At 40.0% G+C, this 21360-nt stretch overlaps 1 protein-coding gene across 1 annotated transcript; it reads left to right on the top strand.

The window, feature by feature from the left end:
* The first annotated feature begins 7192 nt into the window (after positions 1 to 7192).
* Positions 7193 to 8128, top strand: LOC140514300 (olfactory receptor 6E1-like). Its single transcript, XM_072624483.1, has one exon. The coding sequence runs from the start codon at positions 7193 to 7195 to the stop codon at positions 8126 to 8128; it is 936 nt and encodes a 311-aa protein (XP_072480584.1).
* Positions 8129 to 21360: the final 13232 nt, after the last annotated feature.

Genomic DNA, 21360 nt, shown 5'->3' with positions numbered 1-21360 from the left:
CTGAGTAGATGGAGAGTGTCATCTCACATCTCTTTAGAGTTATGCTTGTGCTTTATAATTTTGTAAAATTCATTTGAATATTTGGTGGTTGCTTTTTCAACTTGTGCTGCTGTGGTCATTGTGCATATTGATTTTTTTTGGCTCTGCTTACTTTACTCTGCATCAGGCGTGTAGATATTCCCAGGATTCCCTGTGCTCATCACATTCATCATTGTTTATGGCACAGTGATACTTCATTAATGTGCATATATATGTATATACACATATATTATATTTAAGAAGAGTGTACTGGAGCCAGTTCACATTGGCGCTCAAGAGCTGGTTGTTAAATTTTCAGAGTGAGCATTTATTCCTCAGAAATCAGTAAATGCTACAAATCAGGACCTGATTTATTGTTTTACTGATCATTTAAGGGAAGGAGAAAATGTCAGTCATGCAAATGAAACTGAAAAGTGTGTCTTGCACACCCAGCAGTTGTAAACATTTCTTGGCATACCACAATGTGTGCATGTATGTGCATTTTTATGTTTGTATGTGTGAATGGTGTATGGGGAAGGGGAGCTGAGTGGAATGGGGTGTGGTACACAACTAGGTCCCACTGAGTACAGATAATTTCATGCTCCCATTGGGCTGGAAACAATTACCCTATTTTACATAATTACAATTTCAAATAGCGCAAATTCTAATATATGCAGCAATTGAGCAGGATTATTTGTATCAATACAAACCTAGCCTTCCACATACACAAAGAAACAGATAAACAGTCCTATATACACGGATATATGTATAGACATACATATGTATAAACTAATCCCACATATATGTATATATATCACATGGATACGTGGTATAATATGTATTATTATTATGTGTAGAGACAGACAGAATTGCAGAAAATTCTGTATCCCCATTGCTTAGCATAGTGTGCCTGGCATATATTAGGCACTCAATCAATAGTAGTTAACTGACTGATTAATATTCACCACTGATTAATGATTAAGACCACATTGCAGTCCACTCAAGTCCTCAGACATTTTTTTCAGATAAATTACTAACTGTGTCTACCCCCTCTTCAACACTTGAAGTTGATATTTTGAAATCAAATGTAAGATTTTGGAGTTACTCTATTAAATTTCATCCTCTTAGATTTGATCCAATATTATAGCCTGTCAGGATGCTTTTTGGATCTTGACCCAATTAAAATGTGTATTTAATTATCTCTTCTAGCTTTCCATCATCGACAAATTGATGATCCTTCTTGGGACAGGAACTCTACTTTCTCTCTTTAAAGAGGCTGGATTCACCAACTCTTCCCTCTTTTCCATAAGTCTGGATCTAAACTCAGCATTGGGAGGAGATGTGGCATAATGGATATAGCACCGGGCTTAAACTAACCACTTACCACTAACTACTAACAGCTATTTACACTATGATCATAATAACGAAAAAGAAAACAACATCGAAAGTCGATGCAGTAACAAATGCTGACGTCAGAAGCCTAACACGGAAGCCATCTCTTTGGCAGACAGTGGTGGAGAGTACGCACAGAATGAGCTATATAATACAATTTGTTTTGCTTGGTTATACAGTTTTTGGTACAAAGGGGGATTTTGTTGGAGGGGGTGAAATAATTATTAAGTTATTCATGTAAAAAAACATTAAGAAAATATTGAAAAGAAAAGTAAAACTTTAAGAAAAGAAAGACAATTTAGAGTTAGATTTCACTTGAGATGCTTAGTGGGTTTGGGACCCAAGGTAAGTCACTCACCTCCGCTGAGCTGGTTTCCTAATCACTAAAATAAAGATCATGATAAGACTAGCTCACAGGGTAGTTGTGTAAGGGAAATCCTAAAGCTCTGGATTAATATCAGTTGGTGACTCTGGTAAATGTCTCTACTTCTCCACTCTTTCTTGAAGATCCCAGTGATGCTTCACATTCCCCTTCTCCAACTTCTTGTCAGTCACTTTGACACCCAGACCAGATACAAGGTTCTAAGGGCATAACTCTGCAGCTCTGGAAAGAGCTCCCTGTGACCTTGATCGTCTATTTGATAACTGAGTGCCTCAACTGGCTTAATATATCAATTATGCGCTAGTCAGGCAGCAAGATGGCAGAGTGGATAGAGCACTGGACTTGGAATTAGGAAGACTAATCTTCATGAGTTCAAATCCAGCCTCAGATACTTATTAGCTGGCTAAGTCACTTAACCCTGTTTGCCTCAGTTCCCTCATCTGAAAAATGATATGGACAAGGAAATGGAAAATCACTTCAGTATCTTCTCCAAGAAAATCCCAAAAGGGATCACAAAGAGTCAGAAATGACTGAAAAACAAATGGCCCAGACATCTTTGCTTTACTCCCAGAAAAAGATCTAAGGGTAGGAGTAGACCACAATGTAGTCTTGGGATACATTAACCATTCAATCAACTAGCATTTATTAAGTGCCTACTGTGTCCAAATACCTATGCCAAGCAATTGGAATACAAAGAAAGGTAAAAAAGCAAACAATTTCTACTCAATCAACAATCAATCAGTAATCATTTCAGTGTCTACTCTGTGCCAACAACTGTGCAAAGCACTGCTGTCACGCTGATCTGAAAGACAACAAGCAAACATCTATGCACAAACAACATAAAGACAACACACATTGGGAATGGACTTAGAGGGAAGGCACTATGATCGAAGACACCAGGGAAAGGGTTAATGCAGAAGGTGGCCCATTAGTTGAGACTTGAAGGAAGCCTGAGAGGAAGAGGCATAGCATTCAGGAATGCTCCATCTTGGTCAGGCTTCATCTGGATTTCTATGTCCAGTCTGGGGTGTCCCATGTCAGGAAGGACATTGGTAAGCCAGAGAGCATTTAGGGTTTGGATTAGAACAGGCTGCCTGGGAGGTAGGAGGCTGCCCCTCACTGGAGGTCATCAAACAGAACATGGTTGACCACCTATTGAGTACGTTGTAGGGGGAATTAAGAGGCAAAAGGGAATGGAACTAGAAGTCACTTCCCACTTTAAAATTCTGTGACTCAGTGATCATAAATCAGGGACTTCATTGCTTTATGGATGAAAAGAACAAGACCCAAGAGCTGAAGTGTCTTTCTCAAGGTCACATGGCCAACAAGGAAAAGAGACAGGATTGGTAGGGGGAGGATGATCACACTCATCTCTTCCAGTTTTCAGAGTCCAGCATGTCTTCTCTTTGAACAGGAAGAAATGCTCTCAAGAACAAGGGCAATGCATTAGGCAACCAATTAAATTTTTAGATCTCCCAGATCACTTTCAGTTCTCATAGTCTGAGTGCAGAGATCTATGAAATTGTCTGGGAACGAAATGCCAACTTGTCCTGCTTTAAGACAAACTTAGACAAGGTCTTCCAAATGTCTAAGAGCACTTTCAGGATTTAATAGGCTAAAATTGCATAAGACTTTTGGGACCCTCTGCATACTATGTGCCAAACTGCAAACTTGTAAAATAAATTAGGTGGAATCTTAGTCATATTGTGATAGTTATACAGAATAAGAATGTGTTGCCAGTTCTCTCTTGTTGAGGGCCAGGATGGAGTGCAGTTGACAAGTTCAGGATAGATCTTCAGGGAAACTGTTCTTTGAAACTGTGCTTGTTATCATCTGGAATGGCTCTCCATGCCCCCCAGATGTTGCTGTCTCCATGAGACAAACAAGAGAACTACAGCATACAAGGGATATGTAAAATAGATGTCCTCTAGGCTCACAGTCTTTAAAAACAATAAGAATGACCAAATCTCTAGGACAGGAGAAGAGCAGAATGTCAAGTAGGCTTGAAGTTTCTGCCTATAAATACCCTGACCCTCGGATCAATAAAGGGAGTTGGCCTATCTTTTTCAGCCTCCCATGTCTTTCTTTGTCACCACATCACTGAGCCGCGTGGGGGACGCAGGCTGTCCGCCACACTCTCTTTTGCTTGGAAAGGGGAAAAAGGCAGAATTCCCCACCTTCTATATCTGGTATTGGCAGATTTCAGAAACAACAGAAGGAGAACTTCCCTCCAGCACTGAGCTCCCAAACTTGGCCCCACCAGGCCCCCCTATGGCTGCATTGACCACTCCCTGGGCTTAATCTTGTCTGCCTGTCTTCCCCCTTCAAATTTCTCAACACATTACCAAACACAATATCTGTACAGTGAAATTTTCTCAAAACTAATTATAACTCTTGGCCAAAAGAAGGAGAGGAAACTTTTAGTTCCAATGTTAGAAAAAGTAACAACCAAGAGATTTGGAATGAGATTGTGTCTCTGTTATCACTGAGTTATAATGAATCTCTGGGGAGCCCAGCCCCATCAACCAAGAAAGGGGAAGAGAACCTCGGGAGGGTCAAACATAGCTTGTCTACTTTAGTGTTTCCATGGAATTAAAATAGCATCCCAAACACTATAGAACTGGTACTTGTCCACAGAGAGACTGCCTATTCCACAAATATCTCATACACAAAGCCCTTTGTGCATACCTCACTCCTACATGTACAAGAGCCATTTATCAGCAAGCCCCCAGGGGCAAACCCAGGGATAAACTAAATGAGCCTCCATCAGAAAAAGTCACTCTTTGACCCAGGAGGGAAGGAAGAAGGATTTGCTTCCAATAATGAACATGTTTGCTCTTTCTGTCCATTTCTACACCCAGTTTCTTCTTTGGAAGACAAGAAGGTACTTAGAGGAAGGAACCAGGGAATGATTCTATGATAGACCTGGCTGACAGGAGGGATCCATAAACTGCATTTTGTTTGCTATGCAGTTATTTATGGCATGTAATATCAGTGATCTGGCCATCCATGAAGCTGAGGATGGAGTTGCTAGAAATTAAACCAATTGAGGAGACATGACAAGTAGCTATGAGAAAAAGATACAAGCTGATTTTGCTTAGGTTCTACAGATGACATATTAGCTCCTGGAGCTGCTGATGAGAAGCAGATGTCTCCTCCAGCTCTTTGAGTACAGTGCTTAATCCCCCCAGAAACAGAAGGAGCCCCAAAGTGACCTGAGCATTTGCCTAGTGGCAGGTAACTTAAGCTCTATGTACCTTTTCAGAGTAGCAGAGAGCAAAACAGGGTTTACCTGGTGACCTGAGATAATCTGTCTTGTAGACTGGAGTCTAATAGGGCATACAGCCTGGAACTGAGAGTCAAGAAGACCTGAATTCAAATCCCACCTCAGATACCATGTGACCCTGGACAAGTCACTTAATTTTTGTCTGACTCATTTTCCTCATGGGTCAAATGAGGATCATTATACTACCTACCTACCTACCAGAGTGATTGTGAGGATAAAGTGAAAGATTTTTAAAGTACTTTGTAAACCTTAAAGTGATAGATAAAATTTAGCTACTATCACTATTATTAATTTACTGGAGACTCTAGCAAATTTGATGATCCTCAAAGAAGTCTGCATGAAATGTTCTGTCAAGGCTGTTCAACCTCATCTGTACACCACAACCCAAAGATTCCTACAGCTTCAGGTCTGAGCAAAATCCTTCAGTATCCTTACACAGTGAAGGAAAACCACAGTCCCTCCATATCTAATTGAACCACACAGACAGACTGAAACATGCCTTAAGGCATGATGGGGCAAGGCCACCCAGGCAGGGCATCTCAGAAGGACCCCCACAGCCTAAACACTTCACTCACACAACTCTATGTGGAGCCAAAGCTACACTTTTAGACTGAGAGAACATAAGGATTCCCTGTCTTCCAACAACAGCCCATTGAGCAGCCAGACCCCCTACACCTGCTGGACTTTCTCTCCTCCTGTCAGACAGAGTCCTGAAAAAGGGGAAGAGTGCCAAGGATTCCTGGGATGTTCCATCTCTCCTCCCCAGGCAGGTGAGCTCTCACAAAGCTGTTTCTTCATGACTTTAGCTTCATCAATTTGATTTCTGAGTAAGATAGGAAAAGCTGAACAGTTTATCAGTTGCTGCTTGGCACGTCTGCAGGACCAATGGAGAGTGCTGAGATGACATCATTATTGTTATTGTGAATGAAAGAATGAAAAAGCATCTGCTGAAGACTTACTGGACTCCTCTCAGATCACTCTCTTGAGTGCTTTCCCCTCAAAAGTCTAGGATGCTCACTTGCATTTAGCATATGTTCCTCTATGAACTTAAGGTCTGTTTCCAGCCATGATCAAATACACTCCAGATTCTCACCATCATACGTGTATATGTCTGTCACTTCTCATGTAATACATACAGTATGTAATCTTTCTTAATTAATCTGATCACTTCTCTAGTTTATTCTAGTGACACTAAATTTTACTCCTGTTGAAAATCTAGTTGCACTTCTGCATAGGTTGACCTCAGCCTCAAGCTTGATCATTAAAGGGTCAGATCTACCATTACCTACAAAATCTTTAACCATTATCATTCCTAGCATACTGAAATAAGAAATTTAATCATTGGACACTGGATGTGCTAAATAAAACCTTATTGACAAATAGACTTTTGTTCAAATCTTTTTCTTCCTTTGGTTTAATTTACAATTCATATGGAATTTTGTTTTCACATTTAAACTTATTTCATTGTTTTTATTATATTTAATAGTGATAGCAGGTAGCAACAATTAATAGAAAATAAAGTTAGAAAGACATTCCTTTCCAACTCTTTCACAAATGTCCTCTGACATAGCATATTTAGAGAGGCAAATGGTATCATGGAATTAGGAAAATATTGCTGCAGCACGGAAGATCAAGAGAAAAAAATGATTCAGCAGGTTGAGATGAAAGAAAGGGAAAAAAAAATGTTATCAAGAATTCTCTTTCTTAACAAACACCACAACAAAACAACCCAAAAGAACACTGGTTTTGGTTAGGAAGTTAGAGTCTTATAACTAAGGGGACTGGTAAGAACTTTGACTAAAATAATTTCACTCATCACTCAAAGGGCTATTACTAAGCTTACTATTACTCCACTTGTCTACCCAAGTCAACACTGATACTCCCACAGGGTTCACAATTCAAGAAAATATCCATACATTCCACAAACTTAATGAGGTCTAGAGGAGGGGAAAAGGGAGGTGGAGAACAGATATTGCTAAACATAAAAATAATGGAATCCTTCAACTTAAAAAAAACTTCATTCATCTCCTGTTCTCTTCAATTCTAGACCAAATATGATCCCAGAGACTCATAGCCTCTGTTGATGCCCTGTTTCTCTGGCCCCAACATGGAACATGGGGAATATTACCACTATCACTGAGATCATTCTTCAGGGACTCACAGATGCCTGCAAATTACAAATGCTGATCTTTGTGGGGCTCCTTCTGACCTACCTTATAACATTACTAGGAAACCTCCTCATCATTGTTGTGACCCTGATGGATCATCGCCTTCATACCCCCATGTACTACTTCCTCAGAAATTTTGCTGTCCTGGAGATCTGGTTCACTTCTATCATCTTTCCTAAGATGCTGGACAACATCCTAACAGGGAACAAGACCATCTCCTTTCTGGGATGTTTCCTGCAGTTCTTCTTCTACTTCTTCCTAGGAACAACAGAATTCCTCCTCCTGGCTGTGATGTCCTTTGATCGCTATGTGGCAATCTGTAACCCCTTGTGTTATGCCACCATCATGAGCAAAAGGCTCTGTGTGCAGCTGGTGCTGTCCTCCTGGATGGGAGGGTTCCTTCTCATCATCGTCCCAAGTTACATCACATTTCAGCAACCTTTCTGTGGCCCCAATGTCATCAATCACTTTTTCTGTGACAGTTTCCCATTGTTAGAGCTTATATGTGCAGACACAAGCCTGGTGGAACTGATAGGCTTTGTCATAGCCAATATCAGTCTTCTGGGCACCTTATCTGTCACTGCCTCTTGTTATGGCCACATCCTCTACACAATCCTGCACATCCCCTCAGCCAAGGAGAGGCAGAAAGCCTTTTCCACTTGTTCCTCCCACATCATTGTGGTATCACTTTTTTATGGCAGCTGCATCTTTATGTATGTCAGGGCAGGTAAGGGCAGTGAGGGAGAGAACTTGAACAAGGTTGTAGCCATCCTCAACACTGTGGTGACCCCAACGCTCAACCCTTTCATCTACACCCTTAGAAACAAACAGGTGAAACTGGTGATTAGGGAAAAGGTGGGCAAGTGGATCTCTCAGGCCTGAGCTGGAGCTGCACAGCAAGTAAAGTTCCCCTTAGTAGGTAGAGACCGCCTCTTGTGCTTCCTTAAAATCACTGTTCTCAGGGTCTCCCTCTCTTCTGACCTAGATAGCTTGCTTTCTTCCCTTCCCCTGGACCAGCTGCCAGAGTGAGCTATTGTGAATGCAATGCCACCATCCTTTCTTATAGATACCAAAGCTCAAAGGTCTTCTGCCCTTCTCACCCTCTGGGAACCTGGTGATTTATTAGATCAAGGTAAGTTAGGAGGCAGAGAGCACAGCAAAGGCAGCACCACCTTGTGTCTGGTTCTTCCTGTTGCCCATTTCCTAAACATGCCCATATCCTAAGTGTGGATTCCTTCCTTAGAATTCTTTAAAACAAATCCAGCTATTGCTCCTACATTGGAAACTATGAAACTGACATGTAACATCGCCAAACACACTTTTGTTGTGTCTTAAAAACCTCATGTAAAGTGAGTCAAATGGCCTTTTGTGAGTTTATGATTTAAAATGTACAAAATTGAAATAGATTAACATGCAAAGGCTAACTGGACAAAATAAAGAATAATGGAAAAAATGCTCTATTTTAATAATTTATTCACATTATACATATTCTAATTATTCTAATTCTAATTAGAATCAAGAGGGAAGTATATTTCATGTAGTAGAAGGTTAGTTAGATTGGAATCGTATTCTCAGTTATGGTTAGGAAAAATCTCATTGGAATGGTTTATTGATTTTTAAGAGTGATATAAATGATTGTGCAATTAGTAATGATTCCCCAAACTGTCCTAATTCCTAGCAATTCCATCTCTTATCTCCCTGCGTTCATTCAAGGTATCCCCCTTGTACCTGGAACACAGTAATTCTTTCTCTCCTCAAATTCACTGCTTAGAATCTGTAACATCTCAGATCTCAGCTCATGTGTCCCCTGCTTTATCAAACCCTTCTGGATCACACAACCCTATCTCTTCCTCCAAGTATGAGTTTTCTTTCCCTCCTTAGATTATCTTGTATCCACTTATCAATGAAAAGGTGACATCATTCCCAGGATAATGTAAACTTCTTAAGGACAAGTTCCTTTTCTTTTTTAGTTTTGTGTCCCAAATAAGAGGAAATAGTAAATGTTTGTTAAATTGAAAGGTAAGATTCCTTGTTTCTTTTTTTTCAATACTTTATTTATTTTTAGATTTTGATATTCATTTCCCCAAAATTTTGAGTTCCAATTTTTTCCCTGTCTCTCCCCTCCCCCCACCCCATAACACCTTGCATTCTGATTACCCCTTCCCTCAATGAGTCCTCCCTTCTATCACACCCCACCCTTTTCTTATCCCCATCTTCTCTCTTTTCTTGTAGGGCAAGATAGATTTCTATACCCCATTACTTCTATTTGTTATTTCCCATTTATGTGCAATAACAATCCTCAACATTTGTTTCTAATACTTTCATTTCCAACTTCTCTCCCTGCCTCCTTCCCTCCCCACTCATCCTCACTGAGAAGGCATGCAATTCAATACAGGCTATATATGTGTCATTTTGCAAAAGACTTCCATAATAGTCATGTTGTACAAGACTAACTATATTTCCCTCCATCCTATCCTGCCCCCCATTTATTGTATTCTCTCTTTTGACCTTGTCCCTACCCAAAAGTGTTTACTTCTAATTATTCCCTTCCCCCATTTGCCCTCCCTTCTATCATCTCCCTTCTCCCCTTCCCTCATTGTTCCCTACTCCCCTACTTTCCTTTAGTGTAATCTAGATTTTCATACCAAATTGAGTGAGCATGTTATTCCCTCCTTAAGCCACATGTGAAGGGAGTAAGCTTCACTTTTCCCCTCTTACCTCCTCCCTTTTCTCCTCCATTGAAAAAGATTTTTCTTGCCTCTTTTATGAGAAATAATTTGCCCCATTCCATTTCTCCCTTTCTCCTCCCAATATATTCCTCTCTCACCCCTGAATTTTATTTTTTATAGATATCATCCCTTCTGTTTCAACTCAACCTGTGCTCTGTGTGTGTGTGTGTGTTTTTGTGCATAATCCCTCCATCTACCCAAATATTGAGAGAAGTCTCAAGAGTTACAAATCTTACCTATGTAGGAATATAAACAGTTCAGCTTTAGAAAATCCTTTATGATTTCTCTTTCCTGTTTACCTTTTCATGCTTCTCTTGATTCTTGTGTTTGAAAGTCAGATTTTCTATTCAGCTCTGGTCTTTTCATCAAGAATGCTTGAAAGTCCTCTATATCATTGAATGACTATTTTTTTCGCCTGAAGTTCTATACTCAGTTTTTCTGGGTAGATGATTCTTGGTTTTAATCCCAGTTCCTATGACTTCTGGAATATCATATTCCAATCCCTTCAATCCCTTAATGTTGAAGCTGCCAGATCCTGTGTTATCCTGATTGTAGTTCCACAATACTCAAATTGTTTCTTTCTAGCTGCTTCTAATATTTTCTCCTTGACCTGGGAACTCTGAAATTTGACCACAATATTCCTAGGAGTTGCTCTTTTCAGAAGGTGATTGGTAGATTCTTTCAATATTTATTTTGCCCTCTGGTTCTAGAATATCAGGGCAGTTTTCCTAGATAATTTCATGAAAGATGACGTCTAGGCTCTTTTTTTGATCATAGCTTTCTGGTAGTCCCATAATTGTAAAATTGTCCCTTCTGGATCTATTTTCCAGGTCCATTGTTTTTCCAATGAGATATTTCACATTATCTTTTATTTTTTCATTCCTTTGGATTTGTTTTTTAACTTCTTGGTTTATCATATGGTCATTAGCATCCCTGAACTCCACTCTCAATTTTAAAGAACAATTTTCTTCAGTGAGATTTTGAAACTCCTTTTCTATTTGCCTAATTCTGCTTTTTAAAGCCTTCTTCTCCTTATTGGCTTTTTGGACCTCTTTTTTCAAATGAGTTAACCTATTTTTAAAGGTGTTATTTTCCTCAGCATTTTTTTGGATCTCTTTTAGCAAGCTGTTGACTTGCTTTTCAAGCTCTTCCATGGCCTGATCCTCTTGCATATTCATTTTGGAGGTACTGGATACAGAAGCCTTGACTTCCTCTGACAGTATGCCTTGTTCTTACTCATCTGAATGGATCGAAGTAAATAACTGTTCACCAAGAAAGTGACCTTATATGGACTTGTTTTTTTGGGCATTTTCCCAGCCAGTTACTTGACTTCTGAATCCTTTGTCAAGTGGAGGGTCCTAGTGCTCCTCCTCCCCCCAGTACCATGCTCTGGGCTGAGATTCAGATCAGCTGCTCAATTCCCCCCAGGGCTTTAGGCTGAGTGCTTCACAAATGGACACCCACTGCTGCCACCACCCCTGCTGTCCTTGCTGCTACCCCAGTCACTGCCTGGGGACAGTGCTGGGGAAAGCCCTACTCCCCTCTTGCCCAGTTGGGAAAACCCTCTTACTGACCTTTGAAGCTTTCCTCAACACTTGTGAGTTGATGGATCTGAGACCTTCCATGCTGGAAATTTTGCCCTGGAGGCCTGTTCTTGTCCTGTTCCTCCCAGTGCCATGTGACCAAGGCTGGGTTCTGCTCTGCTCACCATCCCTACCTTTCCTGTAGGCCTTCCAGGCCACCTTTGGCTGGAAATCTCTTTCATTCTTCCATTCTGTGGCTTCTGCAGCTCTAGAATTTGTTGAGAGTCATTTTTTACAGGTATTTTATGGACGGTGGGGGAAGAGCTAGCATATGTGTGCCTTTCTACTCCACCATCGTGGCTCTATCCCCGGATGGCTACTTTCTTTCCCACAGGAGACAACTTACACATAGGAGCAAGATAGGATGTCTGAGGATATTTGCCATTACTGGAGATGATGAGCTGGGAAATAAGCAGGATGAGGGAAGGAAATCATCAGAAAATGTTTAATCAAGACTTTTCACACAGACTTTTAAGCTTTATTTTTTAAACTTTTACTATTGGGGAATGAGGTCTTTTTTTGTTATTCAACAGATTTTGATGTTCTTTTATAACATAAGATTCTCAAAGGATCATGGGATCACACATTCAGAGCAGGAAGGGATCTCTGAGGCCATCCCTTTTATAGATCAAGGCCAACTAATTCCCTTTCATAGATTAAGATGCAAAGACGTAGCTTGATTTGCCGAAGATCACACAGATGATTGTAGAAAACCACTGAACTCAAATTCAGGTTCTCTGACTTCAGACTGAGCATTTTTCCCACTGCTCTATATTGCTGAGTGACAATAGGAAGTTGCCCTAGAATTCTAAACAAGGACATGACATGGTCACAGGCAAGTTGGAGAAAATAATTTTGGTTACATTAGGAGGACATTGCAACTCACCAGGGAGATCAAGCTTTTAATGTCCATGCAGGAAATTACTAAGGAATTATCAAAAGGATTACCATAAGAATGCAAAGGAAGGAACAAATCCAGAAGATATTATATAAGGGACATGGGTAGAATTTATTTCCATAAAAGATGTATAAAAAGAAGGATATTACTTAGATATTACGGCATCACTCCCACTTCAACACTGTCAAACCTGAACTCAACATCTTCCCAACTCTAATCAACTTCCTTCCACACTTCCTCCACTATTTAATGGCACCACTATTCTCCAATCACACAAACGCAAACTCTGAATGCTGTCTTTTAACTTCTCCCTCTCTTTCATGCTTCACCTTTTCCCTGGCTTCTGTCAAAACCTTCCTGCACAAGAGCATTGAGATTCCTCCTCTGCCCTACCTTCCACTGCCACCATGTTTTCCACCACTACCCAAGAAGCTCCAATGGTTCCCTTTTGCCTCTCTCTAGGATGAAATCAAAACTCTATTGTTTAGAATTTAAAGGCCTTCACAGTTTGATTCTAGTCTGCTTTTCTAGGCTTAGTGTTTAGAACCGTCCTTCACAAATTCTACTTTGTAGCCAAACTGGTCTCCTTGCTTTTCTCTGTACATGACATTCCATTTCTCCTTCATCATGGCTTTAAACAGACTGTCCCCAATAAACCTCCCTCCTCACCTCTGTCACATAGAATGTCTGGTTTTCTTCAAAGCTCAGTTCAAATGTCACTTCCTGCACAAGACTTACCATGATCCCCCAGGAATTAGACTCCTCCCCTCATTTAAATTACTTTTAGCTACTGTTTATATAATTTGTACATGGTTATTTGTGAACATGTAGGCTCTTGATTGCTCAACTCAAATTCAGACTTCTCACCCTAGGATTCTTAGCCTTTCATAATATGGGGCCATACTTTAATCCAGCCTTGTCAATCATTACTTTGAACTCTTTACACTGTGGTAAATAATTTCATTTCTCTGTTTTAAAATCTATGTAATTCTGTTTAAATGTGTTCATTTGTTTTTGTGTCAAAATCTATCCTGTGATTTGATAGCTCCATAGTCTTTCCAGGGCAATCTCTCAGAGATTAGATGATGGTTGGTTGGTTGGCTGGCTGGCTGGCTGTTATCCTTCTGTCTCAAAGGGGAACAAAATGACATTCCTATGGTACAGTCAAGTTACAATGACTCCAACTGTAGCTGATCAGAAATGCTTTCCTACTTTCTAAGTCCCTACTTTCAAAGAGCTTAGATTCTGAAATAAAACGTAAAGGTGTCACAGTGCTTTCATGTGGCTTGTTTAATAACCAGTGAAATCAATCATCTTTATAAATCTGAGAGTTTTTAACCAACCTTTTGGCTTCTAGGTCAATATATTGTTTAATTGTAAGTATTTAGAGATTAAAAAAATTACTACAAGCCATGAATGCTTGCATATGGTAATTGGCCTTCATTTGAAGGGTCACTGGTGTTCTCATAGCTTGCTGATAAGTTATGCTTTCTGTTAAGAAAGATGAAGTAATGCCTTTTTTGTGATGAAGCTGATAAAGTGCTTTGCTAGTAATTCATGTGTCACTGAGATATATTTAAGTCAATAATTATAGGTCTTATCTTTCCACCCATCTTCACTTTCCAGTTTTCCAGAAAAGTTAGGGTTCCAGTCACCTTTTTATTTTTTTTACTATAACCATGCTGTCATCCATTATATTAATTGGCATGAAAGTTTTCTGTTTCATATTTGATCCAGTTTTCACTTGTCTTGTGTTGGCCTTCATTGTGATCATATAGGCAGCCAGAAGACTTCCACATTCACCTTCTGTAGGGCATCTCTTTCTCCTCTATTTTTAAATTTTATTTGTTGCTTCTTTTTCTCTGGGATGCAGTTTGTGGTGGGCATTTGTCACCTCATCTCCTACTTTCCTGTGGTGTATATAAATTCTCATACCAAATTTAGTGAGCATGTTGTTCCCTCCTTCAGCCACACATGGGGAGAGTAGCTTTATTCCCCCCCTTCCCTTCTCCCTTATCTCCTCCATTGAATAAGATTTTTCTTATCCCTTTTATGAGTTATAGCCTACCCCATTCCATTACTCCCTTTCTCTTCCCAGAATTTTCCTCCTTTACCCTTTAATTTTTATTTTATTTTATTTTATTTTATTTTCTGGGTGTGTAGATATCATCTCTTCTGATATAACACACCCTATACTCTCTACCTATTTATGTGTGTGTGTGTGTGTGTGTGTGTATGTACAATCTCTCCAACTACCCAAATACTGAGAAAACATTCAAGAGTTAAAAATATTTTCTTTCCATGTAGTAATGTAAACAGTTCAGCTTTAGGGAGTCTTTTATGATTTTTCTTTTCTGTTTACCTTTTCATTCTTCTCTTGATTCTTGTCTTGGGAAGTCAAATTTTTAAATACCTATCTGGTCTTTTTCTTTAGCATGAAATCTTGAAATTTGTCCATATCACTGAATGACCATTTTTTCCCTAGAAGTATTATATTCAGATTTGCTGGGTAGGTGATTCTTGGCTTCAATCCCAGTTCCTTTGACTTCTGAAATTTCCCACTCCAAGCCCTTTGATCACTTAATGTTGAAGTTGCCAGATCTTGTGTTATCCTGATGCTATTTCCACAGTAGTCAGATTGTTTCTTTCTAGCTGCTTACGGTATTTTCTCCTTGATCTGGGAACTCTGAAATTTGGCCACAATATTCCAAGGAGTTTTTCTTTTTGGGTTTTTTTCAGGAGGTGAATGATGAATTCTTTCAATATCCACTTTGCCCTCTGATTCTATAACATTGGAGCAGTTTTCCTTGATAATTTCATGGAAGATAACATCTAGGCTCTTTTTTTGATCACAACTTTCAGGTAGTCCAATAATTTTTAAATTATTTCTCCTGGATCTATTTTCCAGGTCAGTTGTTTTTCCAATGAGTTGTTTCACCTTATCTTCTATTTTTTCAGATTTTTGGTTTTGTTTACTAACTTCTTGGTTTAACTCATAGTCATTCATTTCCCTGAATTCAATTCTCTCTTTCAACGAGTTATTTTGTTCAGTGAGCTTTTGAACCTTCTCCTCCATTTGGCTAATTCTGCTTTTTAAAACTCTTCTCCTCGTTGGCTTTTTGGACCTCTTTTTCAACTGAGTTAGCCTCTTTTTAAAAGTGCTATTTTCCTCAGCATTTTTTTGATTCTCCTTTAGTAAGCTGTTAACTTGTTTTTTAAGGTCTTCTATTGCCTGAGCCAAGTTTAAGTCCCCTTTGGAGGCAGGGTCCTTGACTTCCTCTGACAGTATGTCTTGTTCTTCCTCATCCGAAAGGATGAGGGGAGACACCTGTTCCCCAAGAAAGTAACCTTCTATGATCTTATTTTTTTTCCCTTTTCTGGTCATTTTCCCAGCCAGTTACTTGACTTCTGAGTTTCCTCTCCACAATCATCTCCCCTCCAGTTGAGCCCAGCCAGCACTTGGGGACTGAGATTCAAATGCTGCTCCCAAGCCTCTGGGGCTTTTGGGGGGGTGGGGCTGCTATTGAGCGTGAGATTAAGTTCAGCTGCTCAGGTGGGGGCAGGGCTGCCACACAGGGCTTAGTCCCCTCAAGGGGTTTATGAGGAGATCTTCAATAATGGACTCAGGCCACTGCCTGCTTTGGGAGCCCCATCTGCTGCTGCCTCTGCTACTGCCACCTGAGGGGGCCTGAGTTATGGGGACACTCTGCTCCCCACTCGGCCAACTGAAAAGACCCTCTCACGGACCTTTGGCTCCTGTGGGTTGAGGGATCTGCGCTGCCACTGGAGATTCTGCCCCTGAAGCCTGCTCAGATCTGTACCTTTTGGTGCCATGTGGCCAAGGTAGGGCTGGGCTCTGCTCCGTGTCCAGTGTGGGACAGACTTTTCCCATCAGTTTTTCAGGTCTCTCTGGAACAGAAATCTCCTCCACTCCCTTGTTCTTGGCTTCTGCTGCTCTAGAATTTGTTGAGAGTTCTTCTTTACAGGTATTTTATGGACTGTGGGGTAAGAGCTAAGCATCTGTGTATCTTTCTACTCCACCATCTTGGCTCCCAACCCATTTGAATTATTGGTGGTTGATTTTTCAACTTGTGCTGCTGTGGTCATTATGCGTATTGATTTTTTTTTTGGCTCTGCTTACTTTACTCTGTATCAGGCATGGAGATATTCCCAGGATTCCCTGTACTCATCACATTCATCATTGTTTATAGCACAGTGATATTTCATTAATGTGCATATATATGTATATACACATATATTTAAGAAGAGTGTACTGGAGCCAGTTCGCACTGGTACTCAAGAGCTGATTGTCAAACTTTCAAAGTCAGCATTTATTCCTCAGAAATCAGCAAATGCTACAAATCAGGACTTGATTTATTGTTTTACTGAGCATTTAAGGGAAGGAGAAAGTGTCAGTCATGCAAATGAAACTGAAAAGTGTGTCTTGCACACCCAGCAGTTGTAAACATTTCTTGGCATACCACAATGTGTGCATGTGTGTGCATTTTATGTTTGTATGTGTGAATGGTATATGGGGAAGGGGAGCTGAGTGGAATGAGAGTGGGGTGTGGTATACAACTATTTCACAATGAGTACAGATAATTACATGTTTCCATTGGGTTGGAAACTACCCTATTTTACATAATTACAATTTCAAATAGTGCAAATTCTAATATATGCAACAATTGAGCAGGATTATTTGTATCAATATGAACCTAGCCCTCTACATACACACAGAAACAGATAAACACACATATGCACACAAATATATGTATGCACATCCGTATACTAATCAATCTCACATATATGTACATATATACCACAAGACTACATATATAGGATATGTGTGCATCTATATTATGTATGTGCATATGTATTATTATTATGTGTAGAGACAGACAGAATTACAGAAAGTTCTGTATCCGCATTGCTTAGCGTAGTGTGCCTGGCATATATTAGGCACCTAATTAATACTAGTTAACTGACTGATTAATATTCACCACTGATTAATGATTAAGACCACATTGCAGTACACTCAAGTCCTCAGATATTTTTTTCAGATAAATTACTAACCATGCCTACCACCTGTTCAACACTTGAAGTTGATATTTTGAAATCAAATGTAAGGTTTTGGAGTTATTCTATTAAATTTCATCCTCTTAGATTTGATCTAATATTATAGCCTGTCAGGACACTTTTGGGATCTTGACCCAATTAAAATGTGTATTTAATTATCTCTTCTAGCTTTACATCATCGACAAATTGATGATCCTTCTTGGGACAGGAACTCTACTTTCTCTCTTTAAAGAGGCTGGATTCACCAACTCTTCCCTCTTTTCCATAAGTCTGGATCTAAGCTCAGTGTTGGGGGGAGATGTGGCATAATGGATATAGCACCAGGCTTAAACTAACCACTTACCACTAACCACTAACAGGGGAGCTATTTACGCTATGACCATAATAATGTAAAGGAAAACATTGAAAGTAGATGCAGTAACAAATGCTGACTTCAGAAGCCTAACACTGAAGCCATCTCTTTGGCAGACAGTGGTGGAGTGTACACACAGAATGAGCTATATAATGCAACTTATTTTGCTTGGTTATACTGGTTTTTGTTACAAAGGAGGATTTTATTGGAAGGGGTGAAATAATCGGGAAGTTATTAATGTAAAAAAAGCATAATAAAATATGAAAAGTAAAACTTTTTTAAGAAAAAAAATACAGTTTAGAGTTAGATTCCATTTGAGATGCTTAGTTGGTTTGTAACCCAAGTTAAGTCACTTAACTCCTCTGAACTTGTTTCTCCATCTCTAAAATATAGTGATAACACTAGCTCACAAGGTACTTGTGAGGACTGAATGTGAGATATGTAAGTATAAGGGAAATCCTAAAGCTCTGGATTAATATCAGTTGGTGACTCTGGTAAATGCCTCTACTTCTTCACTCTTTCTCAAAGATCCCAGTGATGCTTCACATCCCCCTCCTCCAACTTCTTGTCAGACACTTTGACACCCAGACCAGATACAAAGTTCTGAGGGCATAACTCTGCAGCTCTGGAAAGAGCTCCCTGTGACCTTGATCGTCTATTTGATAACTGAGTGCCTCAACTGGCTTAATATATCAACTATGCGCTAGTCAGGCAGCAAGATGGCAGAGTGGATAGAGCACTGGACTTGGAATTAGGTAGACTAATCTTCATGAGTTCAAATCCAGCCTCAGATACTTATTAGCTGGCTAAGTCACTTAACCCTGTTTGCTTCAGTTCCCTTATGTGAAAAACGATATCGAGAAGGAAATGGCAAACCACTTCAGTATCTTCACCAAGAAAATCCCAAAGGGATCACAAAGAGTCAAAAATGACTGAAAAACAAATATCTCAGCTATTTTTGCTTTACTCCCAGAAAAAGATCTAAGGGTAGGAGTAGACTGCAATGTGGTCTTGAGCTACATTAACCATTCAATCAACTAGCATTTATTAAGTGCCTACTGTGTCCAAATACCTATGCCAAGCAATTGGAATACAAAGAAAGGTAAAAAAGCAAACAATTTCTACTCAATCAACAATCAATCAGTAATCATTTCAGTGTCTACTCTGTGCCAACAACTGTGCAAAGCACTAGTATCATACTGATCTGAAAGACAACAAGCGAACATCTATGCACAAACAAGATAAAGACAGCACACATTGGGAATGGACTTAGAGGGAAGGCACTATGATCGAAGACAGCAGGGAAAGGGTTAATGCAGAAGGTGGCCCATTAGTTGAGACTTGAAGGAAGCCTGGGAGGAAGAGGCATAGCATTCAGGAATGCTCCATCTTGGTCAGGCTTCATCTGGATTTCTATGTCCAGTTTGGGGTGTCCCACGTCAGAAAGGATATTAATAAGCCAGAGAGCATCCAGAAAAAGGGAAATCAGGATGATACAAGGTCTTCAGTCTAAGGTAACTTAGGACCAGTTGAAAAAACTGATTCACACAGAGAAGTGAAGACTCCAGGAGAACACTGTGCCAGTATCAGAAGAGCTGCCATGAGGAAGAGGGTTTAGATTCATTATGTTTGGCCAAGGGAGGTAGAATCAGGAGCAATGGGGAGAACTGTCAAAGAAGCAAATTGAAGCTTGATGTCAGGGGCAAATTCCTAAGAGTAGACCCATCACATAGCTGAACAGGCTACCTGGGAAGTAGGAGGTTGCCCCTCACTGGAGGTCATCAAACAGAACATGGTTGACCACCTATTGAGTACATTGTAGGGGGAATTAAGAGGCAAAAGGGAATGGGACTAGAAGTCACTTCCCACTTTAAAATTCTGTGACTCAGTGATCATAAATCATGGACTTCATTGCTTTATGGATGAAAAGCACAAGACCCAAGAGCTGAAGTGTCTTTCTCAAGGTCATGTGGCCAACAAGGAAAAGACACAGGATTGGTAGGGGGAGGATGATCACACTCATCTCTTCCAGTTTTCAGAGTCCAGAATGTCTTCTCTTTGAACAGGAAGAAATGCTCTCAAGAACAAGGGCAATGCATTAGGCAACCAATTAAATTTTTAGATCTCCCAGATCACTTTCAGTTCTCAAAGTCTGAGTGCAGAGATCTATGAAATTGTCTAGAAACAAAACGCCAACTTGTCCTGCTTTAAGACAAACTTAGACAAGTTCTTCCAAATGTCTGAGAGCACTTTCAGGATTTAATAGGTTAAAATTGCATAAGACTTTTGGGACCCTCTGCATATTACATGCCAAACTGCAAACTTGTAAAATAAATTAGGTAGAATCTTAGTCACAATGTGATAGTTATACAGAATAAGACATGTGTTGCCAGTTCTCTCTTTTGCTTGGAAAGAGGGAAAAGGCAGAATTCCCCACCTTCTATATCTGGTATTGGCAGATTTCAGAAACAACAGAAGGAGAACTTCCCTCCAGCACTGAGCTCCCAAACTTGGCCCCACCAGGCCCCCCTATGGCTGCATTGACCACTCCCTGGGCTTAATCTTGTCTGCCTGTCTTCCCCCTTCAAATTTCTCAACACATTACCAAACACAATATCTGTACAGTGAAATTTTCTCAAAACTAATTATAACTCTTGGCCAAAAGAAGGAGAGGAAACTTTTAGTTCCAATGTTAGAAAAAGTAACAACCAAGAGATTTGGAATGAGATTGTGTCTCTGTTATCACTGAGTTATAATGAATCTCTGGGGAGCCCAGCCCCATCAACCAAGAAAGGGGAAGAGAACCTCGGGAGGGTCAAACATAGCTTGTCTACTTTAGTGTTTCCATGGAATTAAAATAGCATCCCAAACACTATAGAACTGGTACTTGTCCACAGAGAGACTGCCTATTCCACAAATATCTCATACACAAAGCCCTTTGTGCATACCTCACTCCTACATGTACAAGAGCCATTTATCAGCAAGCCCCCAGGGGCAAACCCAGGGATAAACTAAATGAGCCTCCATCAGAAAAAGTCACTCTTTGACCCAGGAGGGAAGGAAGAAGGATTTGCTTCCAATAATGAACATGTTTGCTCTTTCTGTCCATTTCTACACCCAGTTTCTTCTTTGGAAGACAAGAAGGTACTTAGAGGAAGGGACCAGGGAATGATTCTATGATAGACCTGGCTGACAGGAGGGATCCATAAACTGCATTTTGTTTGCTATGCAGTTATTTATGGCATGTAATATCAGTGATCTGGCCATCCATGAAGCTGAGGATGGAGTTGCTAGAAATTAAACCAATTGAGGAGACATGACAAGTAGCTATGAGAAAAAGATACAAGCTGATTTTGCTTAGGTTCTACAGATGACATATTAGCTCCTGGAGCTGCTGATGAGAAGCAGATGTCTCCTCCAGCTCTTTGAGTACAGTGCTTAATCCCCCCAGAAACAGAAGGAGCCCCAAAGTGACC

Source organism: Notamacropus eugenii, chromosome 7 (genome assembly GCF_028372415.1).
Source record: "Notamacropus eugenii isolate mMacEug1 chromosome 7, mMacEug1.pri_v2, whole genome shotgun sequence".
In the NCBI taxonomy this organism is placed as follows: Eukaryota; Metazoa; Chordata; class Mammalia; order Diprotodontia; family Macropodidae; genus Notamacropus; species Notamacropus eugenii.
This window is presented reverse-complemented; position numbering and strand designations above follow the sequence as displayed.

Excerpts from the sequence above, each read along its gene's own strand:
- LOC140514300 (XM_072624483.1), top strand. The coding sequence starts at position 7,193 with ATGGGGAATATTACCACTATCACTGAGATCATTCTTCAGGGACTCACA.